General features: G+C 35.9%; 1 protein-coding gene and 1 long non-coding RNA gene across 4 annotated transcripts in view; one reads left to right on the forward strand and one right to left on the reverse strand.

Moving 5' to 3' along the window:
- Positions 1-20,991, forward strand: part of LOC134473827 (uncharacterized) — a 22,227-nt gene extending 1,236 nt beyond the window's left edge. Inside the window, exons 2-4 of the long non-coding RNA XR_010044288.1 lie at positions 11,062-11,196; positions 11,437-11,523; positions 17,984-20,991. This is a non-coding gene — a long non-coding RNA (uncharacterized LOC134473827). The remainder of the gene's footprint in view (positions 1-11,061; positions 11,197-11,436; positions 11,524-17,983) is intronic.
- The window catches only part of Lipk (lipase family member K), a 23,172-nt gene continuing 14,496 nt past the window's right edge, over positions 15,757-24,432 (reverse strand). For 2 of the 3 annotated variants that reach the window (XM_013157020.3, XM_063239493.1), the window contains 5 exons: positions 23,540-23,676; positions 22,464-22,610; positions 21,833-21,904; positions 20,308-20,379; positions 15,757-16,561 (listed from right to left, as the gene is read on the reverse strand). In XM_013157020.3, coding sequence (XP_013012474.1) covers positions 16,328-16,561; positions 20,308-20,379; positions 21,833-21,904; positions 22,464-22,610; positions 23,540-23,676 — 662 coding nt within the window. In that variant the 3' untranslated portion in view covers positions 15,757-16,327. The remainder of the gene's footprint in view (positions 16,562-20,307; positions 20,380-21,832; positions 21,905-22,463; positions 22,611-23,539; positions 23,677-24,432) is intronic. The other variant, XM_063239494.1, reaches the window with a different exon arrangement.

The following is a 24,432-nucleotide window of genomic DNA, read 5'->3' on the forward strand; positions in this document are numbered from 1 at the left end:
ATGTGTGCCCCCATTTTTTACTGCACTTGAATGCCTGTGAAGCCTAAGAATTTCTCATGCTCTTTCTTCTCTCTGCACGCATGAAGGCAATATTAAGTCACTATCCAGCATGATTTAGGAGTTTTAGTTCTCTTTGTTTGGACTTAGCCTCAAATCTTTTCAGAAACTCAGAAAAACAGGTATTCTCCATATTTGCTCAGATTCTAAAATCTATTCCAGTTAAGTGGGAAATTTCATGCCAATTAAATGAAGGAGGAGGAAAAGGAAGTGCTCCTCTTGCCGGAAGAAGAAAAGTTATGGACCAGGAAAAGCTCCATTTTCATTCAGCCTGAAGAGAGCCACGTTTTGCTCTGATTGTTAGTATAATGGCAGAGGTAGACTGACCTGGAACCACCCGTAGCCCTGGTTTTAAAGTTTAATGGACTCTTTAGAGAGTTCTATGAAGCAAAATATTATTATTCCTGTTTTAATGATGATTGGTTGCCATGACTTAGTATGGAAATAACACCAATATAATTAACTTCTCAGCCTTTACATTTTCCAGACTAGTTTAAACCTCAAAATAATTCCTACACTGTTTATTTTTCATATTCCTCCCTCAACTTTGAGGGTTATCTTAATAATCTGAGCAATTCTTCTGCTTGTGCAGAAACAAAGACATACCCAATAAATGAAGCTAATCTTTATGGTCATGTTTTGCCACTTTTTATATCAGTTTCCTATTTTAATAAGTATTCAACATATTATCTAATATTGCATATTATTATACACAGCAGTATTATATATTACATATAACTTAAATGTAATACCTATTATATAACATTAATATAATTATTATACTGTTTAATATTCACATTGACTAAAGTGAAATAAATTAAAACTACTACTTTGACCCTATGAAATACAAAATAATTACTTCAGCTATCGAGAATCTCAATTATTTCATTTTTCCCCTAATTAAACTAGATCAAATTAGAGCTAGAAGGAGCTCTTGGATAACGTGCATTAAGGAGAAATATTTTGAAAGAATGGTGGTATTTTTTACATCTTAATCCAAGAATCTTATAGCAGCCTGAATGAAATATGCAATGACCACTGCCCATTCAACTATCAAGCTGTCTGAGAACATAGTTTAATACTGACCTCTGTCTGTGAGAATGTTTATCAGTTTTCTTCCAGTGTTCCAATTCAAAGCACATTTCCTGTAACAACACTCTATCTTTTCTTATTTGTTTCTTTTTTCCCAAAGCGTACTTTTTCATAACACATGACTATATGTCAAAAGAGGCATAATTTTCGAGTTAAAAAGTTTATTTCATAAACAATGAAATGGAAACTAAGGAGAATTTTAAAAAGAAGAAGAATGTTTATTTCATAAACAATGAAGTAGAAACTAAGGAGAATTTAAAAAAGAAGAAGAGAGAAATAATTAGAAAGCTTACACCTTTGAGGCAAATTTTGCTCACAAGCTGTGGTGGCAAACCTAGGGCATATGTGCTACAGAGGTTATTAGCACTGATAGCTCTGAAAGGTTCACCATCACTGCCCTAGAGTAAAATTTTGCATAAACAGAAACTTGAAATATTTCTTTTTCTCACTAGATAATTTAGTCTATTTTGCATCCTAAATGCAATAAGGGCTCAATAGGATCATAAGTATATAAGTTTGTATGACTGATGTGTGCGTAAGATGATTAATTAGCATCCTTTGGTTTGTTGAAAAATACATTAAATTACATGCTAAAATTTTATTTCTTTACCTATAAAGCAAAGTTGGGAATGTCTATGATTTCTATTAAAAATACTTTTGATTTGAGATTATCTATTAGAGGGGAACCTTTTACTGTTGTTGATGATAATGAATATTTATTACATCACCAAACTACAACTATCTTTAAAAACAGTATGAAAAGTCAGAAGAAAGAGTTGATAAAAAGTTAAATAGCTCATAATTAGCTAAAATACAAAAAGATATTTGAAAAGGACATAACAAGCTATTTGAACACACATCCATCTCAGTCCAAAATGATCAAAGGAAAAAATCACTTACATTTAGAGAGAAGTTATTATCAAAAGTGCTGATGGCTGTCTTTGATGACATCTGTGTCCAAGAGTGGCAGGAAGAGTACTTTGTGTATGGCAAAGGTCAAACATGTGAGAACAAGGGGGAAGGACCATTCCACTGAACGGAGGAAAATTATACCATCTACTCCTCCAAGCAGCTTTACCAGCATCGCTGGCTCATACCATTCACCACTTAGACATGGTGTTCTCTACAGCTCATTTTCTATTTCAATCCCTGTAGGAGGTATATTCAAATACAATTCTTTAAAAAAAAACAAGACACTTAACCAGGCATTCGGATTGGATCTAGTTTTAGCCTGATCCAAATTTTGTGGGTAAATAAAATTGTGACTGGAATGTGCGAAAAGGTAACATTGGGTATTGTTACCTTTGATTGATACATGCTCCCATGTCTTTCCCAAGTTTTCTATTTTGTGAAATTACTGTTAAATTTCCTTCAAACCTTGCCAGCATCCTTAAAAAGAAGTAATTTTTAATTTTAGATTATCTTGATTTGAGCCTTTCAAGCATCATCACCAACAAAGCTTTTGGCTGAGTTAGTAAGTGAAAAAATGATTGAATGAATGAATCTAGAAGTCCAGAGTATATAGCTTACTGACAGAGGAATAGTAATAATGCTATTATTAACCAAGAAGGATTATTAACTGCCTATTGAATACCTATTAATTACTTATTGAGTTAAGCACTTTGATATGCTACCAGGTTGGCTATAAATTCTGAATCACCATTTTTTATGTGTTTCAAAAGAAATTTCTTATCAGTATTTTATAAGTCTCACAGAAGAGAGAAAACCTATAGGAAAAGAATCAGTCTTGCTCTAAGTTTAAACTAAATTAAAGCAGGCACATTATTATTCATTGATTGTATTACATAATAATGCAATGAAAATTTGAAATTTAATAGCAGGATTTTTTTTCCTAGTTAACATACAAACTATTCTTAAATCTGGTTACTACTATGGTACAATCTAATAGCTTTCACATACTCTGTATTCTGTATTCTCTTTCTAATCCACACATTAGAAAATCTTATAAATGTAGAATTATTCAAGATTTTCAGCAACCAAATATTTAGGACTTTAGTCTTTTCTCTAATGTGAAATACACACACGCGCACACACACACACACACATATATACAGAGAGAGAGAGAGAGAGAGTTTAAATTTCCTAATAATCACACTTAAAAAAAGTCTAACAAAATAAGTGAAATAAATTTTAATAGCATGGTTTCTTTAAATCAATATATCAAATATTACTTTACTGTATAATCAATATCATTAACCAGACACTTTCCATTCTGTTCTAACTCACAGTGTCTGAAATCTGGTGTGTGTATGTGCTATGCCACATACGAAGTGCTTGTTATCTATATCTGACTCAGGATGTATATTAGGTGATGCAGCTCTGTTTAATCAGTCTTGTGCTCCTCCTCCTCAATTTTCCTTTAACAGATTCTTATTTTTCATATAGTACTCACCCCAAATAAATAACTTTGCATTATATATTTAACATAATTTGAATATACGCCTGTAACTTCCAACAGTCTGAATCATTAAATATGCTTTTTCAAGCGCATGGTTTCTTGTTCCCCAACTGAGATTTATGTCTTAATGGCTGTCAAAAAAAAGTTTGTTTGTACAATACTGAACTATAATTCTTGATCAAAAACATAATGGCCATTAGCCTTAATGAAATCAGTGAATCTAGAAAGATAGGCTATTGTATGGGCTTTATTCAAAACCAAATGCTGTATTACTATTAACTTTTAAAAAATGAGAACATTTCCTCATAAGTATCACTAAAATGATTATGACAACATTTATACATTTGACAGATTCTTGATCTAACTCTGTTAAGCCTGCTGATTGAATAAATAATAATGGGCATCTGTGCATACATACATAGCAGTTTTCTTGAGCGGCTTGCTTTTGAGACCATAGGAATCAACAAGATTTCACTGATCATCCCTATGTGGTAATCATGTCCCTCTCATAGAACACAAAAACATGTAGTTCTGTTTAGTTTTGTTTTCCAATACCCTCAGCTGCCTTCATTTTTACCTAGAATACCTTCATCTTCTAACTGCTGTAATTCATTCTTGGTCTTGCAGTTGTCATCACTTAATTCTTTTTTTTTTTAAGATAGATTCTCACTATGTCATCATTTTCAGTTACACACTGATCATGGTTTAAATCCTTCAGTGACTTTCAAATCCTATGACTAGGCAAGCCTAAAAGCCAGGTTTGGCCACCTCTGAGTTTTTCCTTGCCCCACTCCACTTTCTCTAGCTTTCTGTGCTTATTTAATTTTCTCCATTAAACCTAGCTTCTTGCTACCAGAGCTGGTTCTCTGTGTGTAGGATCTAGCAGATGTTACAAACATCAGTCAAAATTTCATTTCTTTGGAGACATCCCTGTCTACACAGATGAAGGAATATACTTCTTGGTGGGTTTATCACAATCATAATTAGATATGTAACAGTGTGAGTAGCTGTAGGGTATTTATCTGCTTTTTTCTTTACACTTTAAGTTTCACATGGGGAGAAATAGAGTCGTCCTTGTGCCTCTTGCTCAGCTGATGTTGAATGCCGTTAGTTCATAATAGATAATTTACTATAGCATAAAGATTATGACCTTCAGCATCTAAAGATTTTAGAGTTTAGACAAATAACACTGTAGAGAAAGTTGGCCAAAATATCTTCAGGTCCCTTATATGAAAGACATAAGAATAGTACCATTTTATAAGGCTAACATGAAGATTAAACAAGAGTTTATGTAAAGTGCTTGACTGCATTTTCTTAAGGAAAAGGCTCAGTGAACTTGTATGATCATGGGGATGATAGTTTTTTAAATCATATTCTTCTCCTATTAGTTTATTTATTTTCCTATTTAACCTGGTCAACACTTTCACACTAGAATTTCTTGGACAATGTCAAAATGTCAAAATGGTCTCTTCCTTCTGGCCTCCCTGCTATCAGTCCACCAGCTCCTCCACCCACCCTGCCCAGCCGGGGTCTCCGTCAGCGGCTGTGGGGGAAGTCTGGTTCTCTGAGGTGCATCCATCTCCAGCAGGGAGCCACCTGACAGTCCTGGAAATGGCAGGATGGAGTGGTAGTGCGGTATCACCCATTTTCACACAAGAGGGTGCCTGTTACCTCGTCACCTGAGATAGAAAGCAAACAGTAAAACCTCTGGTGGTGATGTGGGACAACAGGAAGGGGACACTCGGTTGATTTGGCATTGTGAAAAACCAGTATCAAACCAAATGGAAGACTGCACTGGGAAATCTAGAAGGCAACGTTTATTAACGCCAGCAAGCCAGTGGGTCCAGGTCCAAATCACTAGCAGTGACTGAGAATAAAACAGAAACTTAGATACATTTTGTAAGCAGGAACTACAAAAGATGACAGCAGGTTATTACACGATTGGTTGCGTACATTCAATCAAGTCATTCTAAATAGATTTACTTAAAAGGAATTGTTTATCATAATATGGGACCATTATGGGAAACAGGGGAGGGGGTTTTTGTGGGAAAAGCAGAGTTAAATGTGTCCTTGACTGGGCCAGTCTGTTCTGGGCCTGAAGTCCTTGAAGTATGTAACACAGCCAAGTTGACTCAGTTCATTATCTGGACACAGACAATCAAGGCTAACTGAAGTTAGCAGGCTAGTTAAGTGACAAGGAGCAGGAGCATGGTCACAGGCCTCTAACTGGTCTCTAGCTTTTAGTATGAAATACTGACAAGTTTGCTAATTTATAAATATGGCCTTATACTATAATTGTGCCCAAACATTTTGAATTTTGATACAGAGTCTCACTGAGTTGCTAACTTCCCCAAACTGGGATTTGAACTTGTAATCCTCCTGCCTGAACCTCCTGAGTAGCTGGAATCTTGGCATGTATCATCGTGTCCAGCCAAACAAGAATTTGAGAGTACTGAGCTTGAGGTATGGGTATTGGGTTGAATCCAGGCCTTTGCACTGAGCTATAATTTTAGGTCTTTTTAAAATTATTATTATTTTGAGACAGTATCTCACTAAGTTACCCAAATTGAGGCCAAGCTTTTCAATTCTCCATAGCTTCCCAGACTCCTGGGATTTCAGATAGTCACTACTATTGTTGTCAGGAAAACATTTGATACAGAACACATAATTTATAGGATTGTTCACCCAAAAAGTCAAATGCAAAAAAGTGCAGGAAATCTGTTCATACACTAGAGACCCAATGAATCCAGCTAAGGGTCTTGGGTCTCATGGCAATGTCTCATGCAAGTCTATATCAAGGCTCTGCACTGGAAAGTCCTGAAGACCAGTGCAGGGAGCTAGAAAGTGTATGCCAGTAGGATGAAGGATCTGTGCCAGTAGGATGAAGGATCTGTGCCAGCAGGCTGAGGGATCTGCACTGAGCCAGGAGGCCGCACCCAGGGGCTCAGAGCTAAGAGTTCGCCTCAAGCCTCAGAGGAGACTTTGGACTTGTACTGTTCAATAATGCTGAAACCATTAAGACTTTGGTGACTCTTAGACTAAATACATTTTTGCATGAAGAGCACAGATGAGTCTTAGAGAGTGAGGTAGAATGTGATGGTTTAGATCTGAAATGGCCCCCAGAGTTTCATGTGGTTAGAAAGTAATTGGGTTATGGGGACACTATAACTAATTGCTGTTAGGAAATTGGGTCTGATCCCTGGAGGTGGGTCACCATTGGTGTGACCTAGAAGGATCTATCTCCCCTCCTGCGTCCATTCTTGACTTCTGCTCTCTGTCATGCCGTCCTGTCTGGAGAGCAGCCTACTGCGAGCCAAAATGTGATCCACAATAAATCTCTGTTTCTTTAAGTTGTGTGTGTGTGTGTGTGTGTGTGTGTGTGTGTGTGTGTGTCAAGATTTTGTCCCAGGAACTAGGAAAGTAAACAAGGGTTTCGATCCAGTTTTATTTCCCAGGAAAGAACCATTATTAGCTGTAACCCCCAAGTCACCTATCATGTATGAGTTTTTGTTTTTTAGTTTAGAAAAAATGGAACTAGGGGCTTACAGCGCCTGCCTGGCAAGCACAAGGTCCTAAGTCTGATTTCTGGCACCAGAAGAATAAATGGGACTAGGGCTGGGGATTTAGCTCAGCATTAGTGCCTGACTGGCAAGCACAAGGTCGTGAGTTTGATACCCGGTTAAAAAAAAATGGGACTATATCATACACATCCTGCCTTCCCAGCCATTTAAAATGTTTTAGCCAGAGACCGATATGGTAGCACATGCCTATAATCCCAGATCACAGGAGGTTGAGGCAGGAGGATTCTTGTAAGTTTGAGGCCAGCTTGAACTGTAGAGTGAAACTCTGTCTCAAAAACCAAAATAAATAAATAAATTTTTAAAAATAAATATTTTAAGCAGGTGTGGTGCCATTTGGCACCCAGGAGCTGAGGCAGGAACATAGCCACAAGTTTAGGGCCAGCCTGAACTACATAGAAAGACCCTGTTTCAATCAGTCAAATCTAGAGGCAGGATTCACTACATCACTTGGAGGCCCAGACTAAATCTGAACTTAGAATTCTTTCCCAGTCCCCAAGTTTGCTAGGATTATAGATGTGCATCATCATTCCTGGTCCTCACTTTTAAAAAAGTTATAGGTATGTCTTTCCATGTCAGCAAATGTTATTTCAACTGTGTTTCCCAAAGTTTTGTACAGTGAAATCCTTGCCCACTGGGTTATGTATGGAATGTAATTGGAGGGAGCTGGACACTGATGTTTAGAGTAGAAGACCAGGCAAAGGCCTTGGGAGACGTCAGTCGTCCATAAGCCAAGGACAGAAGTAGCCGTCCCTGGGAACACCTTGTCATGGATGTCTAGTTTCTAGAACTTGAGAAAATGACTTTCTGTTACGTAAGCCACCCAAAGCATGACTTCATTATGACAGCTCTAGCAAACTCTTCCGTAAATGCACACCTACTTGGGTATTTGTTGTTGTTTTTGAGACTTGCTATATATTCCAGACTGGGTCTTGAACTTACTATGTATCAGGCTTGTCTCAAACTTGTGGCATTCCTCCTGCCTCATCCTTCCAGGTTCTGGGACTACAAGTGTGTTCTGTACCTGGCTTGTCAAAAAATGAAAATCAGAACTGGACATAGTGTCACATGCCTCTAATCCCAAATTCATCTGAGGCGGGAAGATTACTGTGAGTTCAAGATCAACCTGGGCTATGTAGTGGGTTCAAGACCACTCTGAACTTTGCAGTGAGACCCTGTTTCAAAAAAAAAAAAAATCAGGTATTTATTGTACAATAAAAATGAGTTATTGAAACTGAAAAGTAAGGTATATCCTTTCCTGTTCTTTGTATGAAGGGTAGGTAGTTATGAAAAGACAGGCCCATCGCTATAAAAGATAATATAGCCTTTAGCTGCTAAATTATATCACAAATAGAAAGTTCAATTTGGGGCAAATGGATTATCCAACTATGTGTTTTACCTGGAAGACGAAACTGACCATTCTCTTTGTTGTTGTTGTTGTTGTTGTTGAGAAAGGGTCTTGCTGTGTGGTAAAGACTGGCCTTGAATTCATGGTATCCCTGCCGCCTCTGCTTCCTACGTACTGGGATTGCCATATTCTGAGAAATATTTGGAAAATTAAAATTTTCTCAATGTTACATAACTGTCTTTGAGTTAAAAATATAAATGTAAACCAGGTGTGCTGTGATGCCTGTGGTTCCAACCCTCAGAGCTGAGGCAGGAGGATCTTTGTGAGTTCCAGACCAGCCTGGGCTACAGAGCGAACCCAAGGCCAGCCTGAACTGCATAGCTCAAAAAGACATATAAATAAGTAAATAAATAAGTAGCTCAGTATGCATGTAATCCTAGAAGTCTGGGAGATTATAAATATGAACCCAACCTGGCCAGACCAGCAATTCAGTGAGATCCTGTTTCAAAAATGTTTAAGAAAGGCTACCAAATAGTTTAATGGTGATCTTACAGTATCAAATAGTGGTCGGAGTTGACAGTGTGTAGAAATATTCTTTATTTCCTTTTGATTATGCATTCTTTTGTTAATCTCATTTAAAATAAAGACACAAACCTGCAATGTACTAAGCTCAGTGGCACAGCACCTTCCTGGCAAGTGCAAGGTTATGAGTTTGATCCCCAATACAAAAGAAAGAAAGAAATCCTCAAGAAATTATCTTTTTTTTTCTTCCAGAATATCATGTAAGTTTATTTCAGATGTAATAGTGATATTAAAATTGAAACATTTAACTTTTAATAACACCAAGTAAACTTAACCATTTAAGCAAAAAATAAATAAATAAATTTCAACATGTACTGGGCTGACATTACACAGACATTGTAGAAGTATCACCCTGTAAACAATTGGCACCCAGTCAACCATCCTTCTCTGGCCAATGCTCAGATCTCATTTAATAAAATCACATCTATATTCCATGTATTTAATAAGATGACATCTATATACCATGTATATCATGAAATTTTGGACAAATGAGTCTTAGCTAAATATATAATTTCATGTCATAAAAGTACTACACTTTCTATAGGACCTAATCAGGTGGCTCAGAACAAAAAAGGCAATCCCAACTTAAATTGTTTATTGATCATTGACTGTGTGTCTGGGTGATGGTGAATGCAATTTTGATATAAGGCAGACATAGCCACTCTCACCAAGAAGCTAGGCTGGCACCTAAGTTCATTTAGAAACCAGACAGTCTTCACACTGTCTGTTGACACTCACTGTTCTTGTCTGATCTGTAGATATCCCAAAACTTTCTTCACAGTTTCTCCTCCCCTGGAATGTCTTCTCTGACCCTTCATCCTTCTAGGATTATCCTGTGCTTTAAAGTTCAACAACGTCTTCTACGTAATGTTCTCAGGGCATTTCGGGTCTACATAATACCCTGTTAACATTCAATTGTGTGCAATAACATCTATACCAAGAACACAACCTTAAGAGCAAAGAGAAAAACGTTCAACAACTACAGTGGTCAGGTTGTTATTTGCTATGTAACTCTGAGAAACTTAGTTATTTCTGGTATGTAGATTTTTATAGTATGTAAAATGAGAATATACTAAAATCTAAAGTCTATTGTGAGGGCTACAGAAGATAAATGCGCATCTCATATGGAACTTTACATACAGAAGAAACTAAATGTTCATACCCCTGTAACACTCCCGCATTGCTCAGTGGATAGCATACCACTGAATAAAATATTAGACAGTACTTAAATGATTATGCGAATAGACAGAGAATAATATGATACAGGTAGAATTGCACTGTAAGAGTCAGGATACCTTCATGATTAATCAAGAATGCTGGTCCCTGTGTAAGACAGCTTTTAGATTTATATCAGATTTACCTCATAGGTAAAGGAGAAGCATAGTGTGCATGAAACATCGGGTTACTCTGAGAATCAAACAAGATAATACATTGAAAATACTTAGCATAGAACCTGGAAAATTTTAAGCATTTAAAATATTAGGTAGAGATAGCATCTATAAATACTATTAAAATAAGTATATCTAAATCTCAAGCAGTCAAAAAGTAAATTTCATGGTTAAGTAGGACTATATATATAACTTAGTATCTTGGTTTATTTTATTCGTGTGTAAATTAAGAATTCTATTTTTCCATGTAAATTGTGGTCAAGATGAAAAACTACTGAGGTGCTATCTTCACATTTTATTTTAAGAAACACAGTTTATTAGCCTCTTTCCATGTAACTGGCATTGCATTAAATTCTTTCAATATGTTGCCTCACAGGAATCTGATAACAGTAATGCTAACAATATCTCTACAGATGGGAAGTGAAGATCAGAGCATTAATTTGTCTTATGAATATAAAAATAATAATGGAGCCAGAAGTTAAACCTAAACAATGTGACTGTAGGACCCATGTTTAAATGTATGCGATATGAATAAGGTTCCTATATCTCTGATCATCATGACAGCAGATGGGGTGAGTGGGTGTCTCTGTTTTGCAGAAATAACCTAAGTTATCTACCTGACACCATAGTGATGAACAGAATTCGAGTTGAGCTGACTCTGAAATGGGTGAATCTCAAAGATGGAACTGAAAAGGAGTGAGAATATACAACCTGAAGTAAAAATCATATCAGGTATAAAAGTGAAACAAAGACGTTGCCTTTTAGGATATAACGCCTTCTCAAAATTACAGATCCCGCTGTCTGTTGAAGGAGGGCTGCTCTGTTGAAGCTGAGGTAACTCTGTAAGGTTGAAGAACAGAAGGACTAATGGGGGGACTATTGGGCAGAGTCAAGTGGAAGACTCCTGGTTGGTCTCCTAGGTATCTCAGCTATGAAAATGCCAACATGACACATCTACTGACTTTTTTCCAGGTGAATACCAGCCAGGTTGATACTCCTGGCCCTGCTCTTGGCTAACTTGATTTGACTCAGAACTGCCTGGCAGCCTGTTTTGCATATGTGAGTACACTCCTTTTCTGAACCAACATTACCCATTTCGTTGCTAGTTCCTGTTGATTCGGCCACTCCTTTTATCATTCCAACCCTTTTAACACTGATGTTTGTTCTAGCCTTTCTTTTCACTTTAAATGTACCCCAAATTTTCTTCTTGCTCACTATACAGATTCAAATGCAAACAAATACTCTGAATTTCCCTAATTAGGGCTACCTGTACTAGAGCTCCTTACCTGTGTCTTCAGAGAAACAATGCAGAGTATAAGGAAGTATTAAGAATTTGGGATTTGGGTTCAGGCCTAGATTTTCTGCTAATTCTTAAGTTTTCAAGCTAAATAATTTAACTATGTCTTGATATACAATAAGTGCTAAATGATGTTAGTTATTTTTATTATTGTCTTCCTGGAGTCAGGATTCTCTACCAGATTTTAAATTTAACATAAATGATAAAAATACAGACTACATTTGCCTTGTTTGATTCATATCTCCAGCCTGTGACAAAAAAGAGATGCAGCATAAGTTTTAGAAATTAATGACATAACTTTGAAGAGTTATTAGAAAACTTATTTTCAAAGATTACCAAAAGACGCACCATCTCCAAAAATACTTCAGACTCTTCAAGCCCAGCACAAAGTAGTTACAGTGAAACTGAAAACTTGTTCAGTTTTAGTTTTTTCCCTTCTAGAATGTCAGTATTCAGATTTAGATTTCACATTTCACATTGATATAATTGACAACAGTGACTGTGATACACTTTGAAATTCCTATTAAAAAGAGATTATTAATTAAAAAAGATTTTTTCTCCTATAATGGAGCAATAGAAATTGGAAAACCTTACTTGACTGAGAAATGCATTATCGCAAGTTACCTCCGTCTGCTGTGAGGTAACAGTGTGGGCACCTGAGAAATAGGAGTAAGAGGGCTTGTGGACAGCGACTTGCTTGGATGAAAGATGTGCAGCTGGTTAGGAAGCAGAGTCAAATACCACTGAAAACACAGGTGGAGTCAACTATGGGAAAGTGCTGAAAGACAAGGTAGTTAGAATTTGATGCAATAAAATAAAAAGCAGAAAGTCATTGTAGGTCCTGGACTAGCACCGTTTCATGGTAAGAAAACAGTTTTGAGGAATAAGAGAAAAGTAAATAAGTAAAAAAGATTGTAATTAAAAAGAGGAAACAGAAAAGCTTTTGCAAAGATTGATGTAGATCAACATTAGGGAGGTAAGATTCTAATCCTATTTTAGAAACTCAGATAAGTCACTAAAGTCTCTTTGCACATACTGTATCTAAAATCTGAGGGCTGGATTTCATCAGAAATACTTGCAGCACACTGATACCAAGACTATTTTAGATGTAAACGAGAAGAACTTACAGTTTTTAGTAGTTATATATTTACTTTTTTAATAGTTATTCACCATCTTTCAAGTTATACTGGATCTGTACTAGTTGAGTGGAATCTTTTTTTAAAGAATCTTAACTTTTGCTTCTAGTTTTGAGTCAATAGCAGGCTCTGGAAGTGTGATTACCACCATAAGAACCAGATCATTGGAAGCAAGATAATAAAAAACAATTTCTAGACATTCTCAAAGAGGCTATGTAGAGAACTGTGTGACCCTTGGAAAGAAAATATATAAAATTAACTGTATGAAAACTGTGACTTTCTGTTTACCAAAGATCACTGGGTAGTTATTAGCAGAAGCAGGGGACCCAAACAGAGTTTTGTGGTCCAGTTTATTTAAAGACAGTGAAACTACAACTCAGGGAAGAAGAAGGTGCCAAAACCTGTGAATTAGAACACTTGAGAAAGCAGCAGGGCAGAGAAAGAATCCTAGAAATAAGGAGAGTATTTCCATGGAACCTTGAACTAAATTATAATCTGCACATCAAAATGGTAAAATCCATAAAGGCGACAAAATAAAACTTAGAAAGAACATTTTAGAGAATTGTAAATAAAACAATTCCTAGTATGTAAAGAGGTCATGGAGGAACTAATACAAGTGAATTCCAAGCCAGTGTAGACAGATGTTTCTGCACACCAGGGACATTCATTAGAGACTTTAGGAAGCATATGAGTAAATAATACTTCCTCAGAGCAGAGGTAACTTCAGAGTTGGACTTAAGAAGATACAATACTACCCTCAAACCAATCAACTTACCTGCAAATAAGTGAACTGACTATTCAAAAATCTCCAATCTTATTTAAGGAGTAAAGAAAAAGTTTAGCACTCAACAATACAAAAGTCGGTGTCTGACATCAGATAACTATTGTTAGACACACAATAAAGAAGGACAAATAACCTGAGGGGGGAGTTATACAAAAAAATTCAATATGGCCAATAATTGCATAAGCAAGAAGTATGTTAAGATATGGTTATAGTAGTCAAAGATTTGAAGAAAAACATGAAAATGAGAGAAATGGATTTTTAAAAACTGCTTGTATTAGGTCAAGGTTTACTAAAGAAAAAGATATAACACACAATATCCAAATATATAAGAAATTAGGAGATTGGTTTATGATGGTCAGCCACAGAGTTGGATGAGGAAGCACGCACAGGGTGTCTGCACGCTGGAGACTGAAGGGTCCAGCCCAAGGTCTGGTGCTCACTGCAGTCTCCTGTGCAAGTACGTAGCAGAAGCCGAAGTCTATGATGGAACACTGAAGAATCTATGATGGAAGGCTGAAGAGTCTACCACGAAGGCTGAAGAGTCTATTCAGGAAGTCTAAAGAGTCCCAGGTAGAAGTTGAACAATCTGCGCCAGAAGCCAAGGATGACCTCTAAGCTGAAGGCTAATCCCGCAGCTCCTCTGAAGAACCAGCGATCGGCCCCTCCTCACTTGACTTTTATTGTATGTTGGGTTTAGTACTCATATAATCTCCCTGCCCTGCTCTTGCACAGACTGAGAATGTTACAGAGTAAGGACCCTGGACTCTGCTGAGTCACTTAAACTTCTGACCGTCTCAAGTCAACACACTGTATCAACCATTACAGTGCTCAAATGGGAATTCTAGTGATGAAAGACATAATATATAAAGTAGTGTATCAGATATGATTACAAAACTACAAAAGAAAAAACCCTGAATGCCAAGTCATAGGTGCAGAAACTATTTAAAATGGAATCCACAAGGAAAACAACTGGAAAACACAACTTCAGATATATACATATGTATATATATATACATATGTATATATATATATATATATATATATATATATATATATACATATATATATATTAGATCATATATATATATATTAGATCTAGCAAAAAGAGGGACATCAAAACTATTTGAGGAAATGATAGCCCAAATTTTCCAAACTTGATGAAAACTATAAATTCACAGAAACAAGAAGTTCATAAATGTCAAAGCAGGATATACATCAAAACCACACTAAAGCTCATCTAAATCAAATTTCTGAGTATCATCCACTTGTGGCTTGGATCTTAAATAGCCCCAGAAGCTTCTGCGTTGAAATCTTGGTCTTTCGCTGATGGTGTTATTGGAAGTGATGGAAATTTTAGGAGGAAATGCCTAATTGAAACAAGTAGGTCACTGGGTGCCTTCCCTTGAAGAATATGTGATGTACTGCTTTGCTTTTTTCTTCCGAGATGCCATGAGGTGAGTAGCTTTGCTCCAACACGCATTCGGCACCGTGGTATTCTGCCCCATCACAAGCCAAAAAGCGGTGGAGCCACCTGACTGTGAACTGAAACCACTTAAAACCATGCGCCAAAATAAATATTTCCTCCTTTTAAATTATTTAACTCATGCATTTTGTCGCAGAGCTGCAAATCGAACACAATTTATAGACAGCAACATTTTAAAGCAAAGAGAAAAAGAAACATTAAGTAAAAAACAAAGTGAGAAACCTAGACTTACAGTGAAATAAGAAAGCTTTCAACCAGACAAAATAACCATCATCTATATTATAAGCATGAAATATTATAAATACAATAGCTATCTATAACATAGTATTATAGGATTATATAGCAATATATATTATAATTTAGAATTAATATAATGAAATATACTGATTACATAATTCAGGTATATTAAAAATAATAATTAGTAGAAGCAGTTTACCATTATTGAAAACAAATTAACACAAATTTAGTGCCTTAGAATTTTAAATATTCACTATTTCTGTAGGTTAGGTCTCACAGGCTGCAGTCAAGGCTTCTTTCACAGCGGCAGTCTATTATGGAGACTTATGGTCAGTCTTGTTTCAGGCAGAATTCATTTTCCGCGGCCGTGTGTCTGGGAGCCCTGCGTTATTCTGCTTAAAAGCATGAAGGCTCTAAAAGCCACACACCATCCTTTGAAGAGTCGGCTTCCTGATTACATCTATTTGTTTCATCAGGCCAACAAGGACAATTTGTTGTTCCAGTCTACTCTGATGTATTTTTTCAGTACTAAGGCTTGAACTATGAGCCTTCACACTGGGCTGCATCAGCATCTTTTAAAATTTTAACGCAAGGCCTTGCTAAGTCACTAAATTGCCCATGTTGGGTTCAAACCTACAATGCTCCTACTTTTGCCTCCCAGAGTGATGGAATTATAGGCATGTGTGTGATACCATATAATGAAATATAATTAGGGAATAACATCCCATCACCTTTCATATATATTGTAACTTATGTGTCTACCACTTTTGCTATTCTGTTGGCTAGAAGTAAGACTCAAATCATAATATCACTGAAAGGACAGAAAATAGCAGAAGGTCAAAATTATTGAGGATTACCTTTAGATCTAGCCACCTCATTATTATTATAAAAACTCACTTGCCTAAAGAAAGGAAATGTATTCAATTTTATAAACATTCTTTCATCAGTCTAATTAAGTCTTGGTAAATTTCCTGGTACGCATCCTCTCCAAGGTAAAAATCCATATGATTGTAGTGTGGAATCATTTTGTAGTAAATAAGGTTGGCAACTTTAGGTAATAGATGCTGTATGTCCTTAGGATCAGCCACAATATCCTGTCCGCCACTCCATATTGCTGTTGGAACTTCCACTTTAGTGATGTTGTATAAAGGAGGTGTAATCTACATGTAATGAAAAAATTACATTACAGAAGTAATATTAACTATCAGTCCTTAAACAAGTTTTTTTAAATGTTAAAAGTGTATACACTTAATGACATAGAATCATTAAAGTCTTAAAACATTCAAAAATATCTGAAGTACAATAATATGCATTTCAAATAAAAATACAACTATTACATTTCTGACTTGTACACTTGAAAAAATGGGGAAATTTTTTAGAGGAGGGGTGTTCTAGAAATATGGGAAATTATTTTTTAGGTACCATTTGATCTGAGAGTGCATTTTTTTCTTAAAGCAAAAAGTTGGATTGGGTAAATGTCCCTTCTCATGAATTGAAATTGGGGCTTAATAGCATTGTTGACACTCAATCAGCAACTGTTTGGAAGTATTGATAAAAATGTATAAAAACAAACAGTCGAAATACGATGTGTAACAGGAACTAGCCTGTTGCAGTGGAAGACTCCAGTGAGTTTTCCTTTGTACCTTCTCTTCTGGATGAATACAACTCAATTTCTAGTCCAAAACTGTGGCCAACCAGAATTTCATTCTTCATGCTATAGTGATCGTATGCCATTCAAACTGTTCCAATTCTGGAACATTTTGCTAGTTACTGAGGGCATCTTGGCTTTTTTATTGGGATTGAAATAGCAAAAGTCAGCTGGATCATCTTAGCTCAAGTTTTATAGAGCCTCAAAATGGAAACAAGCATGTTTAGGCAGCACTGAAAGAAGAAAAAAAGAGGAAGACATGATACTGTCTAAGTTCCTGGCCATTGTCAGTTTCCGACATCGTAATGTAGAAAGGCAGAACTTCTTTCCTCTTTTACCCTAAAACGATTATTTTCTGCTACTTACAACTAAATAATTTCTGATTATTATCTTCTGTATGCTGAATTGATAGTTCTCCAAATTGATTTGTCATAGTAACAAGCCTCAGTGTTACCCTATTTGGAGACAGCTTAGTCAGCTTTCTGTCACTGAGACAAAATACCAATATCTACAGCTTAAAGAAGGAAAGAGTTGATTTAGCTCACTGTTTCAGGAGATTCAGCACATGGCAAGCTCCCAGGTAGAAACATCAAGAAAGTGGGGCATGGAGGAGCAAAGATGTTTATTTCATGGCATTCAGGAAACAGAATCAGAACCAATACCATGGCAGTAAGAAATGAGGGACCAGGCAAAGACTCCAAGGCCATGCCTCATTCCCCACCTAGATACAATCAGAAGCGTGCTCCCCCGGTTCCCAGGGATGCAAAACTCATTCAAATTGACATTTCTTTCTAACTGCACAAGAGTTTTAGGAGGTAATTAAAGTTAAATGAGGTCAAAAGGGCAAGATTCTAACTCACTAGATACAGAAGCCTTACATAAAAAGGAATCATTCTTTCATTCACATGCACTCTCTCCTTCTCTCTTTCTCCAGGAGGATATACCAAGGAAAGACCACGTGAACACACATTAAGAAGGTATCCATGGAAATTCAGGACCAGCCTTCACTGGAACCCACCATGTTGGCTCCCTAATTCTGGGAATATGCCCTTCGTAATTGCAAGAATATGAATTTTTGTTGATTAAATCACCCAGTTTACGGGATTTTATTACAGCAGCTCAATCTAAATAACACATCTTGGTTATTTATGTAAAAAGATTACAAGAAAGAGATAAAATGGAAAAAAGTATAGAACCAAAGGAAATTGTTACACTGGCCTGGAAGAGATTTCTTTGAGCAATAGAAATGTGTCTGGAAGAGAATCAGAGCGGGTAATTATGCACCTCAAATTTCCTTAGGAGAGTGACATTCAGCAAAGCTCACTGCTGTATTCAGGTTGGGTGTAACTTTCACTTGAAGGATTAGTGCCTGGGTCTTTAGATTAATAATATTCTTAGTGCATCACATTCTTTATAGTGATACCTATAAGGTAAGAAGCCTTACATGTGGGATTTGAGAGAGAGTATTAGATGGAGATGTGTGTTTTTGAGAAGGCAATGTGAAGGGCACAGAGGGATCCAGTGCAGGTTAGCACTCCTCATATAAGGGATGATGGTCTCCAGAAGGCCTGGCTTAGGGCACCAAAGGTTAAGTGCAATTAGTGAATGAAGAGGCTCTTTTCCTGGCTGCAGTTCTCTTGGTAGTAGAATACAAAGTGTTAATATTTAAATGAGAAGATGGAGAACGATGAGGAATAGAAAACAATGCCACATAGAGAAAGCAACAAACATCACAAGCTTTTATAGGCAAAATGTGTCAGGACTGAATTAGAATTCCTTTACTCCAATGATTAATTTCTCTACTAAGGATGAAGGCAGAGATCTAGAAAATGACATAGCAAAAAATGAATATTAATATGTGGATTCAAATGGATTCTGACAGTTTTTAGCCACAGAATTTTTTAAAAGCTGACAATTAGAATTGCATGTATTTATCTAGAAAAATATTTTACTTTCTTAGTAATGAAGGATTGTGGGTGACTGACTTCTGTAATTACAGCCACTTAGTTTATAGTTCTTGTAATCATAGTTGTGTTTAAGGTTATTGACTCTAAAATATGCATAGAGTTCATTTTCTGTTTTGAATTTTCCCATTTTCTTCCCCAGCAGTTGTAAGCAAAAGACCCATAACTGAACCTGAGTTATTATATCATCATGATTGTGATTGAATCTGTAAACACAAAGATAAAGCTCTGATTCCACTTTCATTTAAGCCAATCTTTTAGGTCGTCTCCCAAAAAGTTTTTCCTAAAGAAGCTGCATACTCTTAATAAGACAAAAATTCATTAATTACAAAAGAAAATAGAATTCTAACAGCATGCATGTGACATTAAATCTAACTAGAGAAGGTTAAGAGAAAAATCGGATGTTTTACACCAGTTGGCATTATGCATGCTTGGCTTGTTATATTTATTGTGATATTGAAAATAATCATTTAAAAAATTTCCAACTCCCTGTATTACATATTTGAAAACTCATGCATCATTAATATTGATGACTATTTGTTCAGTTTGGGCTTATTTTATCAAAAAGGTAAAATATAAGATGTCCTTATATCGTAATGAAAAATAACAATGTATAATTTGTTTTATATAGAATATTTGCTCTAATAAATACATAGCTAGTAGTATCTTCGTAGATAGTGTCAAGAAATATTTTGACACTGTTCCTTGGCAGGTATTGCTAATTGCTCTTAAACATGATATTGCAGATAAATATATATATATATATATAGATAGATAGATAGATATAGATATAGATATAGATGTTAGTTTTTAAAAATAGAAGATGATGAACAATTAGAAAAATGTTAGTTAATTTTATTAGAAACAGATAATAAGTTAGATGATATATTTTAACAACAAAGATTGTATACTTTCATTTGTTCTTCCAAGCATAGTTTTAATTAAATGCCAAAAGTTTTTGTTGAGAAGCATGGTGGGAAGTATAAACTTTAGATACAGGAACTTCTGGTTCACATTCTGGTTGTTTGCTAGCTAAATACTTTGGCAGTGGGCCTAACTTCTTTGAACTTCTGAAAAAAATGGAGATGGTAATATTTACTTTGAAACATCATTGTGAAGATGGAAATAATGATATGGAGCATTGATAAGTCCCAGGAAGCAGTATAATAGCAATAATAGGCAGCATCCATTGTAGTGAATAAGAAGTAGTATGTACTTAATGAGTGCATGTGTGGACACAGGTTTTAATAGTTCATTTGCAGTATGCAACTGACTATGATGATTATTATTGTACCTGGTGGAAGTGAATCATGTTTTGATCAAGATCTCCCCAGTCAAATGCTTGAAGTTGACCAGAATTTAAAATCTAAGACAAAACAAAATCAATAAATATATTAAAATGATATAAGGAAACCAGACAAATTTAATGTTAGAAGCAAGAAATATACAAAGATCTTTTATCACATAAGCTAAGTATCACTAAAGATTAGTCAGTCATGTACTAAAGTTTATAAAAATGGATGCCAGCTCAAGAACTGTTTCACAAGTTCCTCTTCCCATATTTTTCCTCATGAAAGTCCACAGAAAACCTTGCCTTTAAATGTCACAAGGATGCATGTTGACTTTTTCTTCTCAGTGCTGGGAAATGAACCCAAAGACCTAACACATGTTGTGTAACTACACAGACCAGACAATTGCTCTACCTCTGAGGTTCAACTTTAGCTCTTACCTTATTAAAAGTGTGAAATATTTTATATGTATCTTCTATATATACTTATATATATATATATGTGTGGAATATCTATATATTTATATATATGGATTTGTTCATCAACTCTACATTTCCAACATTAAAAATTGCTAATGATTAAAATATTTTATGTGCAAATGTAAATCTTCCCAAACAAAACTCATTAATCTGCATAACAACCATGGATTAATAAAGGTATGGAGAAAAAGGTAAAAATTATTACTGCTAATATTAAACAATTTTGTGTCTTATTTATTGCGTCAAATGGTTTGCTTTTCTGACTGTATTCTCCATCTTTAAACATTTTTGCCACTTTTGTGATGAATGTTCACTCAGAGATCCTCACTATTCTGTGTGAGGTGTGGTATTGCCTTGCACCTCCCCTTTGAGGGGTCATCTGGATGTTGGATTGAAGCAATACAGTCCTAGGGTGAGTTTTTGGGACACTTGGCCTGACTCTGCCCATTTTGTTCACTTTTCTAAAGGAATGAAGCTAATGCCACGGGCCAAGAATACAGGTAAAGTTTAAACAATGAAACACAAATACACACACACACACACACGCACACACACACACACACACACTCCTGATTCAGAAGCTATGTGACTTGAATTTGTCTCATGTCTGAGTTCATAAAATATACTAATATGATAAAGCAAATAAAATTTTAACTGAGGGTAAAAACACAAATGATTAAACTGTTTAAATCCTTCCCTAGAAATTAATTTGCTCTAAATAAAACATTATTTAATCACTATGAAATACATCATATATAAACAAATCTTTCTGGAATAGTCTTGTCATTTTATATAAAGTCCTACTTCAGCTGCTGATTTTCTAAAAGATAAAACATCCTCTTTTTCTGAAAAGGCACTTGGGGGTCATCTAAGGCTAAGAACTTGGTCAGAATATGTGGGCCTCCGGCTCACAAAGCAGACAGAGGAGGACAGAGAGAATAGGGAGCAAAGAAATTAAAATTCAGGAATTGGGGCCCACTCTCAGGCTTCTGGGAGAGCAGTCTGAAGAAGCACTCCTCCAGGGTCTCAGGAAGACATGGGAAGCATGTACCTGGGCCCAGTGCAGCATGGTCTGCACAGACGTTCCTGCAGGTTTCTGTGACATATAAACGTCCAAGCGACTCTGAAAAGAGATTATAGCTAATTATATAATCATGCAAGTGAATATGTGATACAAATCTGAATGTGTTTTCTTTTACTTTTGTTACATTATTATTTAGGAAAAATATATACCACACTCTCTGAAGACACAGCAAACAAAGACGCCTATCAGTAAGAAATTTCTGCTCCCTCCGCTTTGTGTTTCTGTCCTAAGAAGTGACTTCATACACTCCAGAGAGGGCAGCCCACTGCTTAAAGATAGAAGGTAATGCACACTTTTTTCTAGACTTACCTCACATAGCTCCAAGGATGAAGCTTCTATGTACCCCTGATATGCTTCACTAAAGTAAATATCCTTCAAGCTTTGGTGAGAATTTCTGGAAGTAAAGCTTTCTTCTCAAATCCTCCTATGACACCCAAAAGAATCTCAGACTTGGTCTGGGAGCCATGAACATACTAATTACATTCTATGAGATGAAAAAGAGACCTTAAAATGTGCTTTTGACACAATCCGGAGGGAACTCACATTATTCTTGTACTACAAAACCATCACATTCTCAGACTCAACTACTAATACATACCATATTTAAGTTTCTTATATCAAATCCAACTAGGTTAAATAGGAACTTGCTGCATATGGAATGGAATATCTTCTTACTGCACACCCTTGTGGCAATGAAGTGCTCGAGTGGTGTGTGAGGGCTGAACATTTTATCACCAAACAATGCCTGCAAGATCAATTTAAAGCACCATCAAAATCTCATGAGTGCTTAGGGATGAATGAGTGATAACTCAGAAAAAAACTGGGCAGGAGGAAAAACCTGCTTTGTGTCAGTAATCTGTGAAACCATGGATTTAATTTTGTCTTTGTAGTCTTCCCAGCTCACCTCTTGTTATATTTCTTTAAGAGTCTTTAATCTGTATTTTTGTTATATTCCCGTAGACCAGTCTCTATTGGAAACTGGTAAAGCTGCGGAGTCAGGCATGCTTATGTTTGAGTCTGGATTTTGTCTTATAATTTAATTTCTATTTCCCTGGATTTTCTCAACTACAAAATGGAAAATTTGACATGTATGAGATAGAATTGTTGCAAAATTCCAGATGATATTTAAAATAAAACTATGTAGTTTCTAGTACCTAGTAAACATTCCAAAAATACCTATTAAAATACTGACTGTATGGACATAACGAGCCACCACTGCAAGAATATTATAATTAATTCTTTCTAGGGACAAGGGATTAACCTTAATAAATTCATCTTTACTAATGAAATTTCAGGCCGAGTTATAACATAAATGGATTATAACATAAATCAGTGTCTGATTCCTATGTATGCTAATCCAATCTTACCTTTGTTTTGAAATAACCTGTTTCATAATCTTAGGACTCCAGAGAATAAAAAACAATCAGTAAAGCCTTTCCCCCTATTCTCACTTAAGCCATGTTTAAGGAGTGACCCTGAACACTTTTAGATATAGATGTAGATACCGATGGCATCTGAATGAGCTCCCTGAACCTTGCTAAGAAGATTGTGCATCATCAGTAAGCTGGTGTAGATACCTCAGTGTTGGTAAAATGTCATTTGTCTTCTCTTGAAATTGACATAAGTGGAGATACTTATAGTTACTTTAGGTTTAAACATGAGGAAATCACATACCTTAATGGCTGGTCTGGAAAATTTTGAAAATCTTTTCAGTGGACTTTGAGTATATTTCACAGTGACAACTGGTCCTAGTGCAAAAAATATCTTAATCCTTTTAGCCAATTCTGCATTTGTAGAGAATGCCATGAAAGCTGAAAGCCAGGAAGATAATAGTTCATAGATTTAAACTATTATTTCTTCATTTTATGTGATAACAAAGCCAGCCACATTACAAAATAAAGCAAAACAAAACAAAAACCAATTCAGAGTAATTGCCATTTGTGGGGAAGAATTTCTACATTTCCTAAGGGTGAAATTAGCTAAGTCAAATTAAAATCAGTTTTCTGTCCCTAGAGAAAGCATGTCTAGTCATACAGAAAATATTGACTAGTAGGTTCAAGCAGCCTCTGTGGAGCATGCCTGACTAATTTCTAAGGATCATTGCAGTTTCACCAGTCTGATGTCAGACAAAACAGGGCTAGAACCTCGACTTGCCACTCATTAGCTGCATGAAGTTATCTTCTTGAAATGCTTCTCAGTGCTCTCAGTTGGTAAATGCGGATAGTAAAATACATACACACGTACATATGCACATTAATGGCAATGGTCTCACAATTATCAATCATAATGGTCTCAGCTGCTTGCAGTTTCCAAACAGTGAAGTAAAGAGCACTAAGAGGACCGAGGTGCCTCACAGCATTGCCAGCATTGTCTACTCACACTTGGTCTACCCAAGAGCAAACCAAACATAGTAAACAAAAGTCACATTGATTATGGCACAAAACACACTTTTGTTATTTTCTGCTTTCCTTTTGTCTTTCTCCAGGCTGTGAGATCCCTGAAAGAAATATAGATCCATATTTATTTCTGCTAACCCAGCATGTAACCCAGTGTCTCACAATGCTTGT

This window comes from Cavia porcellus, unplaced genomic scaffold (genome assembly GCF_034190915.1).
Source record: "Cavia porcellus strain 051 isolate PalLab524CR breed Dunkin Hartley unplaced genomic scaffold, mCavPor4.1 scaffold_28, whole genome shotgun sequence".
Taxonomy (NCBI): domain Eukaryota; kingdom Metazoa; phylum Chordata; class Mammalia; order Rodentia; family Caviidae; genus Cavia; species Cavia porcellus.